At 34.0% G+C, this 24,615-nt stretch overlaps 1 protein-coding gene and 1 non-coding gene across 4 annotated transcripts in view; both read left to right on the top strand.

Moving 5' to 3' along the window:
• The window catches only part of ARHGAP5 (Rho GTPase activating protein 5), a 61,384-nt gene extending 57,290 nt beyond the window's left edge, over window positions 1–4,094 (top strand). For all 3 annotated transcript variants that reach the window (XM_074365673.1, XM_074365674.1, XM_074365672.1), the window contains exon 7: window positions 92–4,094. In XM_074365673.1, the coding sequence (XP_074221774.1) occupies window positions 92–419 (328 nt within the window). In that variant the 3' untranslated portion in view covers window positions 420–4,094. The remainder of the gene's footprint in view (window positions 1–91) is intronic.
• Window positions 4,095–23,524: 19,430 nt separating this feature from the next.
• On the top strand, window positions 23,525–23,597 carry TRNAG-UCC (transfer RNA glycine (anticodon UCC)). Its single transcript has one exon. It is a non-coding gene; the product is annotated as a tRNA-Gly (tRNA).
• The last annotated feature ends 1,018 nt before the right edge of the window (window positions 23,598–24,615 follow it).

Genomic DNA, 24,615 nt, shown 5'->3' with positions numbered 1-24,615 from the left:
AAGGTAAAAACAAATCGTCTGAAATAGTATTCTCTAATTGTAATGAGTTTTGATTGATTTCTAACTGGTTTTTTTCCTATCATAATTTCAGGGTCAGCCAGCAAAATAAAATCAACCTAATGACAGCAGACAACTTATCTATCTGTTTTTGGCCAACTTTGATGAGACCTGATTTTGAAAACCGAGAGTTTCTCTCTACCACGAAGATCCATCAATCTGTTGTTGAAACTTTTATTCAGCAGTGTCAGTTTTTCTTTTACAATGGAGAAATTGTGGAAACTGCGAACACTGTGGCTCATCCACCACCTTCAAACCCAGGACAGTTGGTGGAACCGATGGTACCGCTTCAGTTACCACCACCATTGCAACCTCAGCTGATACAACCACAGTTACAGGCGGATCCTCTTGGTATTATATAAGTAGAAAGTGATTGCAGGCAGCCTGAAATTGGACAAAAAGCAAATCTAGACATGCATGTTTCAGGGTTCAGTAGTATACTTCATGTTTCTTACAAATAATTAATATTCAAAATGATGAGACATTTTCTCTTCGAGCTATATGGTATTCCTTATTCATTTACATTACAAATCTAAGACCATGTGCTAAGCATGACTGGAGAGGTTTAATTTTTATAAACAAAAATAGCTATAAAATACAAAGCTGCTGTTGCATGCAACCTTATTGCAATCAGTATATCATTCCTGTGGCATTTTCTGTCACATTATATTGTGAATAAAATTTTTCTATAGAAATTAAATGATTTAAAAACTCACATATATGAAACATTTAATGCTTTTCAGCCTGCTTTATGGCTGGTTTTGTTATTTGATGTGCTAATTTGAGCAACTTAATTTACTTTTAGCAGTCTGTGTAGATAACTAAAAGCCCACGTAAGTATTTTATAATTTCAGGCTACTATGCCATGCTTGGAAGTTGTTTGAAAGAAAGAAAAATACACTTAACATATTTCTATACCTTCACCTTCTAAGTAAACCTGTGGATAATTTGATGGGGGTAAACGAACATATTTCTTGTACACACATACCAAGGACATGCTTGTGGCTAAAGTGAGTTGATAATGTTGTGCAAAGGATAGTTGTCACCAACTCATTTCTTTGTAGTCCATAATGAAACAAACATCTTGTATACTGTTAATTCTGTAAACAGATGCATGTTCAAAAGATCTATTATGGTCTTGTAATCTTAATCTAATATATTTTAGATATTTTAATTTTTTCCCTCTTGGGAAATACATTTAGTATAGTGCAGAAAAAACTTCATGACATTTTCATATAAGGTTATATAACTTTTCATACATAAACATGAAATTTGTTGTAGAAAATTCTTTAAACCAAACATTTTAATCTAGGGCTTCAATTTAATCTGTCCCTTGAATCTATTTTTATGTGGCCCTTAAAAAACATATCCAAAAATCCATTGCTAATATAGCAATAAAAAATACTTTGGGTACTGACAGCCTCTTTGGAGTATGTATATATAAAGTTGCAATCTTGTATTCGTATTCTTTTCTGTGATATGTTGTACTAAAATCCAAATGGCTTTTGCACCATTTTTTTAAACCAATTTTTTTCCTTTGATGTTGGTACCAGATTTGCTGTAAATGACTGCTGCTTTTGGGTTTAAACATTTTGTTAGTGGAGTTACAACCAAAACACTAAATTATGGATAAAATTTTCAGAATAGGTGGCATAGGTAAATTTTGTTAGGCTTTATTCAGAATTTGTTTATTATCAAACCATGCCGTTTTTTCCCAGAAAGGAAAAAAAAAAATGGGATTTTTTTGGTTGTTGTTGCTAGGTTAAGTTTTGTGTAGTAAAAAAAAAAATTTTTTTTTTGGTCCATGGTGTGTAATCTTCATTCATACTGCAATTTTAAGGTTGTCTTATGTGTACTATAGTAAATAGATGATTTTGAGATTTGAGGCTCCTAAGAGTTTGATTTCCTCCATTTTTTCCTAAAATAAATGTTGTCTTTCCCAACTGTTATGTCCTAGGTATTATACTTCTAATTTTAACTTCAGAATCAAGATGTTGACATGAACCAGGCTGCTGTTGAAGTACATGTATATTATAAATTATCTTATTTGTGTTGTACTCTTCTTACATGTTATTATCTTTTCTAAGAAAACAAAGTCCCTATTATTCTTATTGCAAAGCACACAGGAATTAAGAAAGTACAGTAATTTTTAAAAAGAAAAATCCGGTAAAATGTAGTATTCTTAACTTGTTCTATATTACTTATACCTATTGTCTATATAGCTTTAATTTATAGCTGTCAGTTTAACATTGGCATGTCTGGCAAAGAAAATTAAACTTTAAGAGTTTTATAAACTGTTTCTAGGTTGCTAAAGAATTTATTTTTCTACTATATATGGTATAGACAAAGCTCAAAACTATGTACAGGAAAAAAGCCTGACTATTTCTTTTGGAAGTAGGCTGAAAAGAGAATTTCCAGAACTGTTCATGTCTTCAGTTCATTGGGTCATTACTTTGCTATTGTAATATGTGAATCCCAGTTTATTTAAGCTATTCTCTTTTATACTGTGTTAACTTAACTTTCATGTGCATTTAGTACCACTTTTGTTATTAAAACTAGCATTTACCATTTTCCACATTTACTACCTTGCACCTTCCCCAAAATTTATCTCCACGTTTCTATGCATTCTATAATTGATTTGAAAAGCTTAATAGTGGGTCATTTAAAAATCTACTTTTGGTTCAATTAACCAATAGATTACAGTTAATTGAAAATTAAAGTGCGGTTTAAAGCTCAGTCTGTTACACTGAATTGATTGCGTTTGTTTTTGCCAAGGGTTTAGCTATATTTTTAAATATTAGAAAAATAATTCTAAGAACAAAATAATATAATTAAACTTTTTTCTGGTAAGTTACTGGAAGGTTTCACTGTTTAGGGATCTATTATATATGAGACTTTTTAAAGGATGAAAAGAATATTAGATAGTCTCATAATTATGGGTAAACATTAAGGCATTATATTTTATAGTTTTAAATAAAATTCCGTCTATACACATGTTGCCATCGTTTCATTTAAGCTTTAGTGATTGTAGTTTTTACAATACTGTACTTAATGTTACCTAGATTAGCAATATAAAGCATAGTGGTACTCTTTCAAATTTTCAATAAATCTATTGGAAGTCAAATTATATTCAACAGACACTTATGAGGATATACAGTTAATTTTAGAACAAAATTCCAGGCACAATGTATTTTCATTTGAAATAGTATTTGTTAGCAGTGCTTTTTTCCCTTAACATTTACAATGTAAATAATGTAGGTAATAGCAATCTAACTTAGCCAAAAAGCAGCTTTTATTTTCCATACTATATGTAAATAATGTAATTTTTTTTTTTGAGGTACTGGAATTTAATTTCTAATCTCTCTTAGATAGAAACAAAAGGGAACAATTGGAATAAATTCTTAGACCTTAGCTTCCATGGTGATTTTTAGTTTTTTATACAGTAATAATTGTGATGCTGATTGTCAACTGGATATAAATATATATATATAATTTTAAAAAGTCAAAAGTGCTTTGTTTCTTTGTTTATAATTAATGTAATTTTGTGCTTCACCCACAGGATGCTGCAGTAAATTAAATATCACTGAAGCTTCTTCTGTATAAAGAATGCTATGAATAAAACATTAAGAAGCTGTGTAATTTTAAGCTATAGTTGCCTCTAATTTTACCATTTCATTGGTAAAAATCAGCTAATTTTTTTTCATAAAATAGGAAAAAATGTTTAAATTATGTCAATATTAATGAAAGTTTTATTAGGGAAGTGTATTATTGAGCTCTTACTGTACCATGAGAGGAGATCCAAAATTTATTCTGGACGTATACATATGGATGAAAATTCAGTTTTAAAATGTTAAGGAAAACAAGATTGCACAGGTTTTTAAGACTCAAATGTTACCTGGATCTGAATTTTGAGCTGTGGCTGGGCGTTCTTTTGAGCCATTGGAAGTATTTTGAAGCTTGTAGTTTGTAGCAGTGATGCTAACATTGAAGAATATATTATTTTTGTTTTCATGGTTTATAAATATTGAGTCAAACTTTATGGGTATATGTTGTCAGATTCTATGGATCTGGGAGGTCAGTTTGACCTGAATTACTCTGTTTGTCTTGAATTTAATTCTTTTAATTAAGTACCTTTATTCTTAGGCTGTTGAACAGTTTCTGATTTGTTTCAAAACTTTCACATTTCCGAATTTTTATTGTATTTGAACTCTTGAAGTTCTCTGAAGCCGTTTCAATTTATCAAATGTCTAAAAATAAAATTTTCTAAGATTTATTAAGGGAAGGAACTACTCTTCAAAGTTGATTTCTTGTGGTAGCATCTGTGTGTAGTTAAGGAGACTGTATGCAGTAATGACATCTTATATTCAGTATCCAGTCATTACATGTGATCAAGTACCATGATCTTTTTAAAGGAGTTAAAATCAACTAAGTAATGAACTTTGGGAATAGTCACTATTCACTTGAACCTCATCATCATCCTATGAGCATGATTCCATTGTTTCCCTTTTATTTTTATCGTGGTGGGGAAGGGATCCATAGTTCTTACAGTGTTCAAGTCTTAAAATATTCACTCTTAGTCTTTCATAGAAATTTTGCAGGCAGTAGGAATGATTTTGAAAAGCTAATCAATGGTGGTCAAAGGTAAGACTTCAGTTATAACTAAGTTTAATGTATGAAATGTAAATCTTGAATGCAGCATTGGCAATTCTGGTTTAGTTATTTTTACTCATAGTTACAAGAGTGCTATGACCTTCAATATATGCACTTCAGCTGCAAGTAGTTATCAAAGAATTTGTAGTTTAGAAATAACTTGTTTATTCCTGCAGTATAGATTTTGTATTCAACTTTGTTTGCCTCAAGTGATGAAAATTACTGTGAACAGTTTGATAGTGACTCTTTTGTTCTGATAGTTTGTGATATTTAGTTAAGATTTCCTTAGTTTAAGACCTGTTGTTTTCAAATTTGTTTCTGTTTTGTATTATGTCTTATTCCAGTATAAGTGGTATTGGTTTAGTTACTGACTTAAAATATTTATTAACTGCTTCACTGATTCATCCAGATTAGTTTTAATTATGGATCTGTACTCACCAGATCATTTTCTGATGACCTTGAGCTTAATGTTTTGCCCTTACCACTGAGTATTTTTTAGGTACTCACCAGTTTTGAAGCTATCTTACCAGTTTCAGATTTGGAGCTCTTAGTTCCCCTTTTCTCTAGATTCTTGATATTTCATTTTATCCAAATAAATGCCTTGTAGGTGTTCAATAAAGCCAACTTATATTTAGTACCTTAAAATGGTAAGTAAAATTAGAAGCTATGTATACTTTCTACTGTTATTAATTATTTTATTAATTATGTTATTGTTTACTAATTATTAATTTGTGCAGGACTTGTTATTTCAGATGTGTAGTTAAAAAGATTTTTTTTAAACTCTAGTTATCTGAGAGAACGTAGTCTTCTAGACACCTTTTCAGATTTCTTGGAAATTTTATTTCCAGATTTTTCATCTTTATTCACACTCAAGGGTACAATTTTGGCTTATAGAGAGAAACCATTACCAGCAATGTACTTTTAAAATACAAACTAAAATCTGTTTTACCCCAATTTTTTATTACCAAATGACTTTTAAGTTACTTTAAAATGCACTTAAAAATTATTTTCATGGTATAGATCAGAGTGAGCAAACTTCATTTGTGAAAGGACAGACAATAAATGTCTTAAACTTTGCAGGCCATATAATCTCTAGCACTACTCAACTCTATTGTAGTACCAAAAATAGCCATAAACAATATAGAAATAAATGAACATGACTACATTCCAATAAAACTGTGTTTACAAAAAAGAGGCAGCAGACTGGAGCTTAGTTGACTGATCCCCTGCCTTAGATATTTAGTAAAATTAAATCTCCCAAGTTTTATTCATGTGGAATAATGTAACTCAAAATAATGTAGGTCAAAGTAAAATTTTACAAAGGATGATGACTGTTGCCCTCTGTTCTTACCACTTTTTTCCCCAAAGAGAATCATCCTTGTTTTAGTTGTAAGTAATAAGTAAATGAGAGCTAGGTAGACTAGTTCTTTTGAAAGCTCATAATACATTATTAAAACACTGCATCAGAAAGGTAGGAATTGTGATATAATTGTATACATCAGAATTGAATTGATCTCAGCTTTTTTTCCATTAAGGATGACTGAAAGTAATGTTTTTGAGGGCAGTAATTGCATCTCCACACACTACATGTTTATCATGATCGTATAGTGAATATTTCAATAAATTGTTATATAGATTAATGAAATGATTAATACTTTTAAACTGCTAACTTGAAAATCAAAATCATGTCCATAATGGATCTAAAAGTATGTGACCATCATTTAGTGGATGATCTCTTCAAGCTATAGGTCTCTACTTCTGAAATCTTTCTGGATTTTTTAATCTATATTGAAGTGCTATATGAGGCTTATAAGTGGCAGATCATAACAGATTTAGACTTAAGTTCAAATATATTCCTTCAGGTAAAAATAACCTTTCAAGTTTTAAGAATGTGCTGGCTTTTGAGTTTTTTTTTTTTTTTTTTCTGTTTATAGCAGTGGTTTCCATATACCAGCATCACTTGTGGGAGCTTCTTAAGACTCAGGCTATCCAGAAGCTATCCAACTAAACAAATCTCTGAGGTACAAGAGTGAGAGATTTAATTCCCAGTTAAGTGCTTTTATAATCCATCTAGGGGGCACGAAATGGAGTTCTTGGAAGAAAAATTTCATATGGTAAGGATTAATTACATAGAAAAAACCTTGATATTCAACTTTAAATAGTTACTGATCAAATTTATAATTGTAATAAGCTAGTCAAAACTGAGCTTTTTTAATGGCAGAGATCTGGGCATACTAGGAAACTTTTAATGTTATTTCCCAGAAAACTCGGTTGTTTACAATTCCTTCTCCCCTTTTCTGTGAAGAAAAAAGTAAAGAGGGGAAACTGTGATAATGAAGAGGGTAGGGCATGGATTTGGAGGCAAGGGAAAGCAATTTGCATTGTAGAATGTTTTTTAGTAATATAATTTTATACATCCTGAATTTTCCAAAGTCACCATTTTCATTTTTCTGCCACTTTTTAATACTTGCCTTATAAACACTACAGGGGTTCAGTTTTCAATGAGATGTATTAGGTCTCAACAGATCAACACACCATCTAACATAAAAGCAAGATAACTTTCAAAGGGCATATTTTTAAAGGCATCAATGTGATGTGGAAATGACTGAGTCTAAAATAGACTCAGTCCCACAGAAGGGAGAACTATTCAGAGGTTAGTGGGAGAGCAGAAACTTTTTTAAAATCTTCCTGATTAAAACTAAAGTAAAATATTAAAATAGGTTAGGCCTAGGCAGAGGACCATGTTAAGAGAAAAACCAGCTATACTTTTAGTGATTGCATAGGGCTGGAGTTATAAAATTGGAGGTTTTGAAAGAACAGTGAGTCTGTCAAGATATTTATTGAGTGTTGAAGCTTAGTGAGGCTCAAAAATCTAAGAGCTGAAAATTTCTGACAAGCAGAGCAGAATCTCTTGCAATCTTTCAAGGGTGAGGAAACAAGCATCTGGGTTCTCAATTGAAAACTTTGTATCTGTACCCTAGGAATGGGAATGAATTGGCCTAGTTCTTAACAAAACTTTTAGCTCTGCCTAACGTAAGAAAGGAGAACCCTCTTCAGAGGAAGGAATTGTCTTGGAGATTCTATAGTTTTTTTATACATAATATTCATCATACAATTAAAAATTACTAGATATGTGAAGCAACAAAATCGTGACAGTTAACCCAGAGAGGAAAAAGTACAATTGAATCAGAATGATCTTGATTGTGGAGTTAGACAATGTTTTTTAAAAGTAATTATGATTTAATATGAAAGAAAGTGGGAGAGAAAGTTTGACAAATAAATGGCATGAAATTTTTCATCAAATAATTTTTTGTTTGAAAAAACATATTTTAGAAATAAAAAAAAGATTTTTTAAGAATTCCCTAGATGTAACATTGTGTGCACTAGAAAACAAGATTAGTGAGCTATAAGATGATTATCAATAGATAATACCAGTGAAGCAGGAAATGTTCAAAATGTCTAACATACAATTTAGAGTCTTGGAGAGAATGGAGCAGAAACAATGAAGAGATTATGACCAACAATTTTCCAAAATTCATAAAAAAGCCCACAGCCTTTTCCAGTCAGGCAGAACTAAATGTTAAAAACCTACACCTAGGCACACATGGCAAAAATGCTGAAAATTTAAGACAGGATATTTGTAAAAGCAGCTAGAGAAAAGACATTACCTTCAATAGGGCACCATTAAGACAGTTGATACCTCGATAGAAATGGTCAAGGACAGACAGCAATGGAATTACCTCTTAAAAGTGCTGAAAGGGAAAACAAAAGCCAAAACCTGCCAATGAAAAGGTTCTTGTGGAATAAAGTTTGTTCCATTCAAATAAAATTAAGATACTTCATTACGAGTAGGCCTAGAGCAAATAAAAACTAAGGGAAGCAGAAGTGGTCTTAAGGCAATTTAACTACTATTGTCATTGAGACTTTCAACAGTTTAGTTCCTGAGGGACTCTGAGCATTAAGTCAGATTCCTTCTAAAACCTACAAGGTTTGGAGTTTTGGGTACCTAAGGTGAAAACTCTTAAATTAAGTTGAGGCTGTGAAATCCTTACTGAGACTAACCTACCTCTTCCAGCAACTCTTGATAGGAACTTAAAGATAGCCCAACCACCTTCAGGCTCCTGTGGGAAGTGGAGCTGAGAACATAATAGCTAAGGTGAATGAAGTAATAAAGACGTTACCACCAGTCAGTACTCAGGTCCATTTGAAGAATTCATGTATCAGAGAAACTGCTGAATAGGAGCAGGCTTTGATTTAGAAGTCACATTTGAACATTAGAGAATTCATTCTGGAGAGAAACATACTGAGAAATTCTTCCAAATCAAGCCTCAATGAATATTTGCAGCCATTTCGGAGAGTAATCTTATATGTGCATTAAATATGGGGAAGCATTCAGCAAAATACCTAATCTTTGTACACTGTAATGTTCACAGTGGAGAGAGACCTATGAATGTATTAAAATTTGAAAAAATCTTCACCTGTAAGTCAACCTTGATTGCACTTCAGAAAACTCAGATTAGCAAGAAGCCATATGAATGGAGTGACCGTGGAAAAAGCCTTAATTAACCCTAGAAGTTAACTCAGTGTACACCAGAATTTAATACTGGAGATACATACTGAGTGTGGTAAGGCCATCAGCCGCAAGTCAAACTCGTTTATTGAATGAAGCCAGCCTACAAGACGGCTCCCAATGGTGCTCCCAGTGTTCACAACTTTGCATGGTCTCCTACTTCATTTTATGAAGATTAGTTTCGTGTGATCAATAGAAAACAGCAGAAATGAAGGTATGTTAGTTTCAAGATTAGATAAAAGACTTTTTCCCTCTTGCGGGTATCCTTTATGATCTCTTGCTTCTGAAAGAAGCAAATTGTCATACTGTGAGTAGACCTGTGAAAAGTCCCACACAGAGGAACTGAAGTCTGGTCAGCAACTAGAGGAACTAAGGTCTACGAACGATTGTGTGAATGCGCTTGGAAGCTGATTCTCTTAACCCTAACTGACACCTTGAATAAAAACGTCACAAGAGATCATGAACCAGACCTACATGGTTAAGCCACTCCCAGATTCCTACCTTAGAAATGTAGTAAGTATTGTTGAAAACTTTTGAGTTTGGGGATAATTTACACAGCAATAAATGCTAGTACAATTGCACCTCAAAGTTCATACAGGGGAGATACTTTGTGAATGCAATGATTGTGCCTGTCCTTCACTTCCAAGTCACAATTCCAAGTAAATCAGAAAATTAACACAGTCAAACCATGTATATGTAGTGAGTGAGAAAGTGCTGCGTGCTAGATTAAATACCAGAAAACTCACTAATGAAAAATTATGTTTGTACTAAATAAGAGAGAGCCTTTATGAAGAAATCTGTTTTAAATACATGTCAGAGAACCTACACTAGACAGAAGTCTTATGAATGTACTGATTGTGGTAGTTCCTCTATTAAATACCACAGGAGCAGAGGCTGCTGAATTCACAAAGGAGAGAAACAGTGTGTGTGTGTCTATGTAGGAAGGCTTTCCCCAACAGATTAAGTTTGAATATGACAAGAGTAGTCATGCCTGAGTCACCATTAATGCATTGACTGTCAAAAGGCCTTGGAATCAGTTCCCAGTAGATATCAGAATTCATAATTGAAAGAAAATGTGTTTTCAAAGTGAGAAAGCCTCACAGAATCTGATGAAGTTATACATTACAGATTTTATATAGTCCAGAAACTATATAAATATATTTGTGGGAGGAGCTCGGAAGAGAACAATGAAGAATGCATTGAGGAAAGGGCATCTTATTTCACTTAACTAGTAATTCATAGTTAGGGAAGACTTACCAGTATGAAGTATTAGCTTATGGACTAGCAAACTTTATAAAGGGCCAGATGGTAAATATCTTAAGCTTTGTAGACCAAGAGTCCAAAATTGACAATATTATATACATACTTAGGAGAAAACAATTATCTACAAAATTTTCATTGACAAAAATTAATATCACATTGCAAATCATTTCCAGTTGAAGTTTGTGGAAATTCCACAATTGCACAGTTAAATAGTTTTATGTATAGAAATTTCTCTTGCAATTTCATAGAGGTCCAAAAAATGCTGGAATTACAGTGTGAATTTGAAAAGTACATCCAGTGCAAATTTTGGAATGAAGAATTCACTTGTTTTAACTTCTGATAGTACAGAAACTGTATGAAGCAGCTTGAAATTACTTTTGATTCAAACAATGGAAATTGTCATAGAAAGGACCTTACTGCAGTTTAGACTTTGCATGTAAGAGCTATTTTGCCATACCTCCACAAAAGAAAGAAAAGGCAAGCATTTTATGTGAATATAACATTCAAAAGGAATTAAAAAAAAATGTAATTATACAAGTATTTTTTAAACCACTGTTCCCACATACCTTCACCCTTCTCAAACCACCTTTATCTTACAGAAAGTCCAGTTCGTCCAGTTCCTATGTATAAGAATATAAATGACTTACAGCAACAAGAAGGTAAGGTTATTTGGACCAACTCTTCAACTTAGAACACATAGGAAAAAAATAGACAAAATTATTTCAAAAAAATGATTTTAAAAAATTGAAAACTAACAGTGAGGAATTGCAGCCAGGAGTTTGGAAAGAAAAAAAGCCTAGATAAGTAAACCTGTGTTTGGAATCACTTTTCCCTTGAATTTTTTTGAGAATTTTGTAGGTGTTAGCTAATCAGCTCAGCAATGCTTCTGATGGCCTCTTGTAGGTATAGGTGGACAGAAATTGGAGTTCAAGACTTCAAGTTATTTTACAAAGAGTCTTACAGATTTGATGTCCATCTCAAAATAACAAGGCACGTGTGGACATAAGACAGCATGAAATAGAAGTAACAGAAACAACACAAAATTTAAAATATGCTTATTGAGCCCAAGGAGATAAAAGTCAAGATAGAGAATTTCAGCAGATATCTGGGAAAATACAGAAAAGTACCAAATGGAAGTTAGAGAACCCAAAAATATATTAATTGAATTTAAGAACAAAGGATGGGCTTATAGCAGATTAGACACACCTGAAGATAGAATTCATGAAAGACTAGTCAGAAGAAAATAAAATAAAACCAGAACTGAAAGAATAAAAAATACGGAGAAGAGAGCTTTGTGATGAATTTAATTGAACTCCCCAGAGAGAGCAGAGAGAGAAAGAGGTAGAAGCAATATATGAATGGATAATGGCTGAGATCTTTACACAACTATCAAGCAGGACAGCAAGCAACTGGTTCAGGTTTATGAATTAATCCCAAGTAAGCAAGAAAAACAAATCCACACCTAAGCATATCATAATAAAACTGCTGAAAATTAGACAAAAAATACCATAAAAGCAACCACAGAAAAAGTTACCATCGAAAGAGCACTGCTTATGCTAAATTCTGCTTTCTCAATCAAAATATTGGAAGCCAAACAACAATGACATTTTCTTTACCGAAAATTCAATACCAAAAATACTTGGCCCTGAAATAAAAAGCATTTTCAGACAAAGTAGAAAATGCTCTTAAAAACAAATACTGAAGAGCGTTTTTCAGGCAGAAGAAAACTGTCTAATAGAATGTTGATATGTAGGAAAGAGTGAAAATCAATGAAAAATACCTGGATAAATCTAAAAAAACAATAATAGTCAAAAGACTGTAACATCAAAGCCAGTAGAAAGGAAAAAATGAAATAATAGAAAACGCTTAATCAAAAAGAAAGGTGGAAAGAAAGAGAAGAGGGAAAAGAACAGAGAGGCAAATAAAGCGCAAATGTATTATGGGGCATTTAGACCCAAACATATTAATAAGAACATTGAATCTTTCCCACTATGGACATCTCCAAGACTAGAAAGTCTGCTGGATAGTATAGCTCGAGCAGTAGACCTGCTTATACCCAAACCTGTACCTTCTGCTAAGCTCTTTTCTATTCTGGACCACCCTGATATCTAGTAGCTTTCCCTGTCACTTGGTATAATGAGACAACAGAATTCCTGGATGTAAACAATGGTCCTAAACCAGGGATGATTTTGCTCCCCAGAGGACATTTGGCTAAGTCTGGAGCCATTTTTCATTTTCACGACCGTAGTAGAGGGAGTGCTATTGGCATCAACTTGGGTAGAGGCCAGGGATACGGCTGAACATCCTGCAATGCACAAGATTGTTCCCACACAAAGAATTATCTGGTCCAAAGTGCCAACAGTGTGAAGGTTGAAAAACCTTGATGTAGAATGTGTTGCCTTCAGAGCCTGAAGAGGCCTACCAGGTGCTGTACTTCCTTATTTGTACTATGGGATGCAGTATGCAGCAAATTCCTCTTTGGAGGGGATACCTGGCATGCATCTGACCATTGGACCCCTAAAAATTCCCTGATCTTCAGGGGGCTTATCTCATCATCTCATCAAGGACTCCACTTACCTGATCAGTGTGACATCAAAGTGATCAAAGTGATATTCCATCAGATGCCCAGACACATGTCTTCAAAATGTACTGTAACAGATGTTAAGAGAATTGGCATAGTTCTGAGGTAAAACTGTAAATGAATATTGTTTCTGCTCCACATGAAAGCAAACTATTTCTGATTCTTTTTCCTAACTGGAATATATTCCCATACTTGCCAAATCTTCCAAGGTCCTTACTAAGAGAACATTTCAAATTTTGATGCTTGGCACTTTAATTTTTATTTTTGCAGCAGAGAGTGAAAACTTCAGTCAAATACAAGTAAAATTTTAAAGTATCAACATCCAAATGTATGTTACAATAAGACAGCTAAATTGATCATTCTCTATAATAGGCAGTAGTCTCTTGAGTCAGAAATATATTTTATACTGGTAGTAAGAAAACTCAGGATATTTCTGGGATAGCAAAGAGTGAAAGAGTCCTGAGAGTGGATATAGGAAGTGGCTCATAGCTAATGCCATTGATAGCTGTGTAAATGTGCTTCATTTTGAATCTGGGCCATGTTTTAAGAGTAACACCATTCTCTGTACTAAGCTCTAGTTCCATAAACATTAAATGACAGTGTTCTGTGGTCATATAATGAGGTTAAGATTAGATTAGATGCTGAATTACAACTTGGTAGAAAACAGTAAAGAACATATTTAATTAAAATTAGACTTCTATAGATAGTTGTCTATAAAAGGGTTTTATGTGTTTTCATGATGTTAAAGTCTGTGCAGTTCAACACGCATTCACTGGCTGCCTTTTATTTAAAAGGCACTATGATAGACCTGCAAGGATAAGCCCCTAATGATTATCACGAAGCCCCTAACTTTAAAGACCTTCTTAGGAAATAGACAAAAGGTGAAAGTTAGCCTTGAGCCTGACTCTCCATCCCTTTAAAGGGAATTGGGATATACTGTTTATTTTTATCAGATAAAGACTTGATGAAGTAAATGTTGTAAGATTAATTTGATAATTGAACTTTGCTGAAATTGCAGATGGTAGGGCATGGGCATCATCTAGGTTAAGACCACTGCAAAGAATATATCCCCTGTCACTCCCATATCAGCGGCCCTCCAGCCTCATTGCATCCACATGGGATCTACTATCAGGCCAAAGTCACTTTAGGTACTTGGAGTTTCTTCCTATCTCACACCCTTTTTCTCCTCCAGCATGGATCCTTGATGTGCAAGATTAACCAGCGTTACCACCAGCAAGTGATTTTGTGGGCATACTTGTATGTATGTGATAAGATGAAAATAGTTTATCATTTATAATTTCCCTACCACCCTATTAAAGAGTGATTCAAGAGAGTTTGAGTTTATTTCCTTTTTCACTGAGGATGATGTCAAGTAATGGAGACAAATTTGTAGGAACTAAATGCTTTGTTTCCAAAAAGGAGAGAGGTGGAAAGAGGCCTCGAAGAAGTAAATGCTGCCTGAATGAAGGTAGACCAGAGGAGGGAAGGAGGCCAGGTGGCTGGCGGCCACAGAAGAGCTTTCAGAGAAGAACCTGGAATCCTGGTGGGGATTTTTGTCTTGTGTATAATATGCACACTGTGGGACCAAGCTCCCTCCCATCTCCCTCATCTTCCTCATTGAGACCAACAACAAAAATCTCTCTTTCTTGTTGGTGTGGAGAGGCTGAGTTTGTGTACTTTTGTTTGTGTTATTCTGTTTGATGCTGTAGGAAGGAGATGACAAATACTGAAGCCTTTGAAATCAGAGGCTTCCATGAAGACTGAGCACACCAGCATCATGTCCACACAGGGAATCCTCCCAACAGCTGCAGCTTCCATCCTTTTCCTTTCCTGTTTCCACCCAGTTCTCCTTCTCCTATTTCAAGATTGCTAGGGCCCTGTGGAGGCAGCGGTGGTGGGCAGGAAGGTAGTTTTTAAGAAGAAAAGAAGAACCTGGGGAGGCAGGCAGGGCCCAGAGGGGATTCCACTGCAAGCAAACCTCCCCAGCTTCCCACAGCTTTGCAGGGACAGGCCCCCACCCCTACCTTCCTCTTGCTTTTCGGCTCTCCACTCTCCACCAAGCCCCTTCTCTAACTCCATGGTCAGTGGTTAAGCAGTGGGTGGCGGACAGCATAGGTCAACCTGCACAGCCTGGGAGGTGGGGAAGATGAGGGAATAAGGAGGAATAAAGAAGGAAACCGTGATTATGATACTTGATGCTTTTACATTTAAGTTTTTGTAGATGAAAGTTCTCATTTATATTTTACAGATGAGGAAATGGGGACCAAGAGGGATTTGGTGACATGCTCAGCGTCACAGAACTAGAAAGTGGGCAGATTATTCTTATGGTAAAATTTGTGCTACTCCTTCCACCCACTACCCTTCTATCGTAGGAGGAAGGTGGGACAGTAAGGGAGATATTGGATCATCATGTGACAGAGGAAGAAGAAACCTTAAAGAACCTCAACATTTCACCCCTGAGGAAGCTGAGCCCAGAGATAGGACTGTTTTGCCGAAAGTCATCACCAGGTGAGTGGGAACCAAATTAGGTGTCTTCTACTCCAGGTTAGTGAGTATCTCATTTCATAAATTGGAATGATTGCATTTTCCCCTTGGAACACTTACAATTCTTGGGTGGTTTAGTACTATGGCACAGTACAGTGCATTATAGGTTAAAGAGAATGTTGTGGGCTGGTCTGATGTCTTTCTCTTACATGATGCATTCTGAGTCCCCAAAAGCTGATGTACAAAACAAACTTGAATACTGGGAACTGCACGTTGAGTGTATGAAAATGTGTGTGAGGATGTTGTGTGCTCTCAGATTTTAGAACAACAGGAGGGAAACTTCCCATCTGCCCCTGCCCAATATACTGGGCAACAGACCTTTCTGCCAGGTTACATGGAGCAGCAAGTTTCAATTTTCATTTTGACCAAGACCTAGAGTGAGATATATTTTTGACATTATGACCCACGATGTGTACATGCACATGTACACACTCACACTTAGAACGTGGATAGGAACGTTTCCCAAACAGTACTTTCCCTGGCCATATATAATGCTTTCAAATAATTTCAGTATTGATCATAACCAACTAATCATAGTTGCAATTCTCCTGAGCAAGTGATTTCACAGCCCAGTAATAGGTTAGGTCCCACAGTTTCAAAAAACTAAACACCAATGATGTAGAGGCCTAGAAATTCTGGACTCTAAATATAATTTGGTATTAATATGTACTCAAAGATTCATTTGTCAAATATGAACTACTTATTGGAAGTTGGCTGTTTGGATGACAAATAACATTTTCCATTGTGGGAATATATCTTTCAAGGAATCAAGCAGGCCAGTCCACAAAAGTTTCTTCCCATATATTTATACACATGAATAGGTCACTGGTTGGGCAGCATGTTGGGGTGAGCAGTCAGCCACTTCACTGATGCCCCTATGTCTTCTTCTACAGTCACTTCAAAGCCAGGACATTCTCTCTTTTTTTTTTTTTTTAACATTTTTTTATTGAGTTATAGTCATTTTACAATGTTATATCAAATTCCAGTGTAGAGCACAATTTTTCAGTTATACGTGAACATACATATATTCATTGTCACATTTTTTCTTGCTGTGAGCTACCACAAGATCTTGTATATATTTCCCAGGACATTCTCTTTTGTAATACTAACAGGCTAAATGCTAACCAGTCCGCTGGAAAGTATGATAACCAAAAATGCAAAATTTCTTGAAACTGAATCTTTTGGTCCAAACAATAGAAGTATTAAATATGTGATGTTTAGAATTTCCTAAGCCAGGTTCTAGGAGAAGCATGTTCATCGTGCATGACCTATATCGTTTAGAAACATATTATCCCCTCCAACACTTAGTGGGCACAAGGAAAAGAACTACCATATAGAGTACCTACAGGTTCTGCAATAAACACTTTCTATATAAGTACTTCCTGTGCTGGGCTTAGTAATTCCATGAACAATCCTTTTTATTTTGCCAACGGGAAAACTGAAATGCAGATAAGTTAAATGTAATTTTCTCAAGATCGTGCAAACTTTGTGGTGGATTTGAACCCTGGTTGTTTTGACTTCAAAGCCCATGTTCTTGCACAGTCTCACTTACTTCTTAGGCATTTGATTTGTAGATCTGTCAGTTGGTCATTTGAAGAAGTCTGTAGTGTCATGAGTTCTTACTGCGTCAGAAAGTGGCAGGTAAGCCTGCAAAACAGACTTACTCCGGTTTTGATCAAATTGGGAAAAAAATTCAACTCTGAAGTCAATGCTGTATCATCTAAAATTTGAATTTCTGAGATTGCACACAATAATAAAAAGAAAATGAGCAATTAGAACGCTAATATAATTTCATAACTCGTGTTGCCTTCCATTGTGGATAGGGTGCTGATGTTTAGCCCTTTCCCACCCCACTCCCACCCCCTAAAAAGATTTAATTTGCCTTTCACTATACCATCAGAGGCTTAGCATGAAATATGTGAGTTCAGATAACCCTTCCTTCTATGTTCAAGAGGTATCCAGACAATTTCAGGAGGATTTTCTAAGAGATCATCCCTTTTTGGTGTAAGCCTGAAAATTTTTAGTCAATTTTCAGTTCACACCATTCCATAACCATGTCAATCTGATATGATGACAATATTTTTCTACGAATTTGTCTCATTCATCTAAACTTTCAAGTTTGTCAACACAAATTGTTCATGTTTAGTTACTTTATTATCCTTTTAATTCTTGCTGTATCTGTAATGTCCTTTCCTCTACATTTTAAACATTGCTTGTTTGTATCTCTTCTCTTTTGGTATTGGTTAGTCTTGCCAAAGTTTGTTAATTTTATTTTTTTTTCCTCAAAACTCAACTTTTTGCTGTATTGGTTCTTTCAAAAATATGGTCTTTGTTTTCTATTTTATTAATTTCTGCTTTTATCTTTATTTTTTCCTTCCTTCTACTTTCTCCGGGTTTATGATGTTATTTTTATAATTTCTCAAGTCGGTTGTCTAGATCATTAATTTTTAGGTTTGTTTTCATTTCTTTAATGTGCATTTAAGGCTATAGGTTTTCCTATAGGTAGCACATTAGCTGTATTCTACAAATTTTGATATAGGATAGTGTTTTTATCATTGTTTATTTTGAAATATATCCTAATTCTGTGTGTTGTTAGAAGCATCTTTAATATTTTATATACAGAAGATTTGTAGTTACGCTTTTGTATGGTTTCTAATTTAATTGAATTTCTTAGAGATCATAGTCTTTCTTTTTTGGTAACTTTTCTCATCTTGGCATAAAATATGAATTTTACTTCATCATAATCAAAGTCAACAAATTGTCCTCTGATTTCTCAACCAAGAGAAAATGCTGATGAAAAGTGCTTCAGTTGGAACAGTTCAAAACTGGGATTCCAGCTGATGCAGCTCACACACAGTGAGTCCTAGAAGTCATAGTCTTTCTAATAACACTTCTTTAAAATTAGTTGAGATCTATTTTATGGAGCGTATGTGATCAGTTTTCTTTCCACAGGCACTTGGAAAGAATGTGAAGTCTCTTAATTCTTTGGTACCATTCATGTTCCATATACCCCCAAAATATACTAAGCTTGGTAAATTGTGATTCTTCAATCTTTAATACTTTTACTGATTTCTTTTTGTCTATGACTCAATTGCTAAGATAAGGATGTTAAAATTTTCTCCTTAAGTTCTGTCAATTCTTGCTTTACAATTTGAATTTTTTTTTTTTAGGTACATAAAGTTTCATGATTATTAAACTTTCTTGGTGAATAATTTTGTCATTGTATAGTGTCTGTCTCATCCCTGTTGATGCTTTTTGCCTTAATTTCTATTTTGTTCATTTTTATATAGCTCTGCTGCTTTCTTTAGGTTAGCATTTACTGAGTATATCTTTTTTTATCCTTTACTTTCAACTATTGTGTTTAAACTTTATCTCAGTCTTTAGATTTTTCTCATGTAAGTAGCATTGGGATGGACTTCTTTTTAACCTAAGGCAACAATTTTTGTATTTTAGTTGGAAAGTTTTATGTACTTTTTGTAACCACTTTTATATTTGAATTTCTTTTTACCATCTGATTTTGTGCTTTTCATCTGTTCCATTTTCTCTCCCTCCTTTGTTTCTGTTTGTTTCTTGCCATTTTTGACTTTGAAGGGTTGTTTTTTTTTTGTTTGTTTGTTTGTTTTTGGTTTACTTCTTCTCCTCTACTAATTGGAAAATTTTATACTCTGTCTATTCTTTCAGTATTACTCTTAAAATTTTAACATGCTTTCTTAACAAATTTTATAGTCAATACATTTACCCTTTTCTTCATCATTATAGGAGCTTAGAATGCTTTATAACTGTGATCACCCACACACACTTACATATTTTTTCCAGTATTTAAAAAAATTTATAACCATATAAATTAATTCTCAGTATTATTATTTAACATAGTAAGTATTTGTTTTTATTTGCTCACATATTTATTATTTCCTTTACTCACAGTTCCTCCTTTTAGCTCAGATCTTCTTTCTGGATTTCTTTTCATTCTTTCTGGAATATATTCCGTATGACTTCTTTCAGTGAAGATTCTCAGTTGTAGTGTCAGAAAATATCTTTATTTGGCACTTATTATTAAAAAAAATAGTTTCACTAGATATACATTTCTAGGTTCACAGTTGATTTAGAAGATACTATTACTCCATTATCTTTTTTACTTTCATTGAAGCTGGTGAGAAGTCTGCTGTCAGTCTAAAAGAGGTTCCTTTTGTCTCCTCTATCTGCCCTTAACATTATTTTTGTCTTTGATATTCTGTACTTTTAGTATGATTTGTCTAAGCATGTGTTTCTTTTCATTTATGCTGATTTGGATTTTTTAAGTTTACTGAAAATCAGTTCTAAAAGTTCTCGATTATTATGTCTTTAAATATTATCTCTTTCCCTGTTCTATCTAATCCTGCCTATTGTTATGAATTAATGTATCCCACCCATATTCCTGTGTTGAAACTCTAACCCTCAATGTGGTTGTATTTGGAGATAGGGCCTTTATAGAGGTCATTAAGGTTAAATGAGGTTAAAAGGGTGAGGACCTAATGCAGTAAGACTGGTGTCCTTATAGGAAGAGGAAGAGAGATCAGAACTCATCTCTTTCATCTTCATCAGAAGGCCAACGTCCCAGTACAAACAGGTCGGCAAGAAAGGAATAAATTCTCTCTTTTTTTGCTTTTTGTTCTATTCAGTCCCTCACCAGATTGGATGCTGCCCACCCACTTGGAAAGGGCAATACATGTCACTGAGGCCATTGATTCAAATACAAATCTCATCCAGGAACACCTTCACAGACACACTCAGAAATAATATTTAATCTGGCCACTCCATAACCAGTCAAGCTGACATACAAGATTAACCATCACAATGTCATTGTGCTATATTCTGTCTGATTTTTAGTTCTATCTTCCATTTTAATAATTCTCTCATTAATTATGAACAATCTGATATTTAACCAATTATTGAGTTTCTTATCTTAGTTACATTTTTCATTTTTAGATGTTGCCTTTGATTTTTTTCCCCCAGATCTACCTGATAATTTTTGTTAGTTTTTAGTCATTTTGTTTGTTTGTCATCTCTTTTTCCTTGGGCATACTCTTAATATTCTCTTGTTTTTTAAAACAGTCACTACAATTTGGCATCACTTTAAACCAAACTTTCAGTTTATTTAATATAAATTCTTGCCTGTAACCCAGATGAAGGTAGATTTGTGATTAGAAAATCTCAAGAGAACATTTTTCCCACTCTGTTCAGAAATAAGGTTGAGGCTGGCATACTTCCTGTCTTCCTCTATGTGGTGGGGTTTTGCCCAAGTTTATCCTTCCATTAGAATGACACCTTTCTGAATCTCAGCTTTATGCCAATATCTTATTTTGACTTGCTGTTTTAACTAATCCTCAGTTTTATCTCCTGTATCTTGCATGTAGTCAGTTAAACCCAAGATCTCTGTACCATGAGCATCTTCAGTGCTTATTATCTGGAGGTAACTTTCTTGCTAGCTCAGCTCTGCATTTACAGAGACTTTTAAATAATATTTATCTGTGTGTATGTGTGTGTGTGTGTTTTATGCACTGAGATAATTCCTCAGGGTATCTGGTTTTCATATTGCCAGACACAGAAGTCTAATCTTATATGATTAATAGTCAATACTCTCTCATCTTTTGTTTCTAAGATGTCCAGTTTATTTGTACTATCAAACTTCTCACCACAAATTCATGTTTGTGAGTTAATAGTTAATCTCCAGGCATGGCTAAATAGTAACAATGGATCCTTATTTAATACATGAATATGTGTAACATACCAAGTCTGTAATTAATTCCTTCATTCAAATATGTAATTCTAGTAAACGTCAGTTTTGTTCCAGGTGCTGTCTAGGAACTGGAGATAGAAAAAAAATAAGTAAGATATGATCTCCAAGTTCTTTATGAACTACAGGAGGAGACAGACTAGTAAAGAGACAATTGCAGCTCATTGTTACAAGAGCTATGAAGGCAGTTTGCCCAGGGAATATGAGGGCTTAGAAAAGGGCACCTAACCCAGACTCCAGAAAAAGTGTGGAGACTCTGAGAATTCCAGGCTGTGCCAAAAAAAAAAAAAAATCTAGTATTGTTAACAAAGCCTGAGTTGGCCAATTAATTAGGATAAGTTGTATTTGAGGTCAGATAAATTCTTTCCTGCAGAAGCTTCTTTCTTATCCATAGCCTGAGTCACAAAATCTACTCCTAGTCTTGAGCAGATCGCCTGCAAATGCATGTAACAGATGACAAACATGGGCCTATGCATGAAAGAGTGGATGGATCCATCAAACTTTCACCCTTTTTGGAAAAAATAGCTTACAGCAGGTTTCCCTTTGCTGCTGTGTAGATAGAAATATCTCTTAAAATGAAGGATAAAGGGTATTTATTCTAGTGAACAGATACTAAGGTTCCTTGGTAGGGCCTGTGAAGGTAAATTTAGTTTGCTGACAGTTAAAAAGAAATTATTTTGCTGCTGCCTCTGAATTGTGTACCTGAACAAATTATGCCCATAGATCACACTCTTACCAGTCTAGGGCTCAGAAAAACATTCTTGATATTAAAAGAAATTTATTCAAAACAGAAACAGATTCACAGACGTAGAAAACAAACTTGTGGTTAGCCGGGGGGAAAGGCCAGGGTGGATGGATAAATTGGGATTTTGGGATTTGCGGGTGCTAACTACTATTATTTAGTTTTCACTCCACATCTACCATTAACTTGGCATCCCACTGTAATCCAGTTTGTACCTCCACCCACTTCTCCTGTCAAGGTCATCATTGTACTTCCTTTTTAATTCTTACCTTATTTTCTCTCTCTTGAAATGACCTCCTTCTCTGGCTACAATTACATCAGACTCCTGGTGGAATAGGTAGAACCAGGCTAAAGTTAGTAACTATCATCTATTCATCTTGACTTGGCTAGTTAGATAAGTGTTTGTTTTCACTTCTCAAATGTTTTATTGCTTTATAGGAGAAAATACAGGAGATGATTTTTATATCCTTAAGGAAGAATATAGGGAAAATTAAGGAAAGAATATTAGATAAGAAAAAAACACTACACAATCCATAAAGGAAAAATTGACAAATTTAACTATATTAAAGAATTTTTGTATACACACAAGATGCTACCAATAAGGTTAAAAGACAAGACTCCAAAAGATAGGGAGAATATATTAGCAACTGACATAACTTAGAAAGAATTAGTTGCCAGAATACATAAAGAATTCCTGAAAATCAGTAAGAAGAGGATAAACAATGCAACAGAACAATGAGAAAAGTTTGTGAATAGGCAATTCACAATATCTGCCAAAACATGGTTACCCTCCTAAATAATTATGGAAATGCAAATAAAAATCATAATGAGATTTACCCTTTCACACTAATCATACTGGCAAAAATTTAAGAGTATGGTAAATCAAGTGAGTAAACTAATAGGAATTCTTACACATTCCTTGTGGTTGTGTAAACTGGAGTAATTATATAATAATTGTATAATCTAGAGACCAAGTGGCTATAACTGTTAACACTGAAGAATCTAGCACTCTATAAACCAGTATTTCAGCTTCTGGAAATACAGCCCAGAAAAACTGTCATATATGTACATGAAAGGACCTCTCTTAATAGGGATCAGCAATTTTTCTTTTTTCTGCAAAGGGCCAGATAGTAAATATTTTAGGTTTTAAGGACTAAACGATCTCTGTCACATCTTCTTAACTGTGCTGTATGTTCTTTAAATAATACATAAATGATTGGACGTTGTGTTCCAATTAAACTTTATTTATAGACACTGAGACTTTAATTTTATACAATTTGCATGTGTCACAAAATATTATTCCTCTTTGATTTTTTTCAACTATTGAAAATGTAAAAACCAGAAGCGTTGGTGGTAATAGTGGTGAGCATAGCTGCCTTCCAAGCAGTTGACCTGGGTTCGATTCCCGGCTAAAGCAGTTTTAAAAATTTAAAAAAACATTCTTAGTTTAAGGGCCATACGAAAATAGGTAGTGGGCTGGATATGGCCCAGTGGGTTACAGTGTGCCAATTCCTGTTCTATAACAATGTTTTCAGCAGCAAAATAGTGAATACAACCGAAGTGTTCTTTATGGGAGAGTGAGCAAATTAAAAAATAGTGATATATCCAGACAAGAAATACTACCCAGTAGCTACATGTATTAGCATAGGTAAACATAAAAAATATAATTTTAAGCCAAAACAAAACAAAAAGTTGCAGAAGGATATTCTAATGTGATAACAATTTAAATAAAGTTTTTAAATCTGCAAAAGAATACTATATATCATTTATAGATATATATATGTATATATGTGTGTGAGTGTATGGAAAATTATTTTTTTAAATTCTTAGAAATTGGAATTTAGGGAGAGAGAGAATGGCAGATGAGAGAGGTGCACAGTGGGTCTAAGATAAATCTGTAATGTGTTATATTTTTGAAAAGTTTGAAGCAAGTTGGACAAATAAGTAAGATTTTATATATGTTTTTCTTAAATTATTCTGAATACTTGTTTATATGTTTGAAATATTTCATAATTTAAAAAATTATTTAAGATTTCATTAGTTTGTATAATATTAACATTGTGTAAAGTGAACATTCTGGTTTGGAAGAAAGTTTGAAGAAGTGAAAAGAACAGTAAACAACTTAGGACAGCTTAGTCCCAAGCACTAGACTCTGTCAGGAACTAGCCTCAGATAAGAATGTGACCTCCAGCAAGTCTTTTAATATCTTTGGATCCAATAGAAGGCATCCTATTTGATTAACCATGTGCCACCTGTTTGCAAACAGTGATATGAAAGAAGCAGTCTAGAAATCCAAGAAGGTACATATTCTTTGTTTCACATACAAACATACACACATACACACACACATGTTCTCATTTTAAGTGTTTTCCATTGTGAAATATAACACACCTACAAAAAAGTGTGTAAAATAATAATATATAGCTTAATTACTG

The sequence above is a fragment of the Camelus bactrianus genome, chromosome 6 (assembly GCF_048773025.1).
Source record: "Camelus bactrianus isolate YW-2024 breed Bactrian camel chromosome 6, ASM4877302v1, whole genome shotgun sequence".
In the NCBI taxonomy this organism is placed as follows: domain Eukaryota; kingdom Metazoa; phylum Chordata; class Mammalia; order Artiodactyla; family Camelidae; genus Camelus; species Camelus bactrianus.
This window is presented reverse-complemented; position numbering and strand designations above follow the sequence as displayed.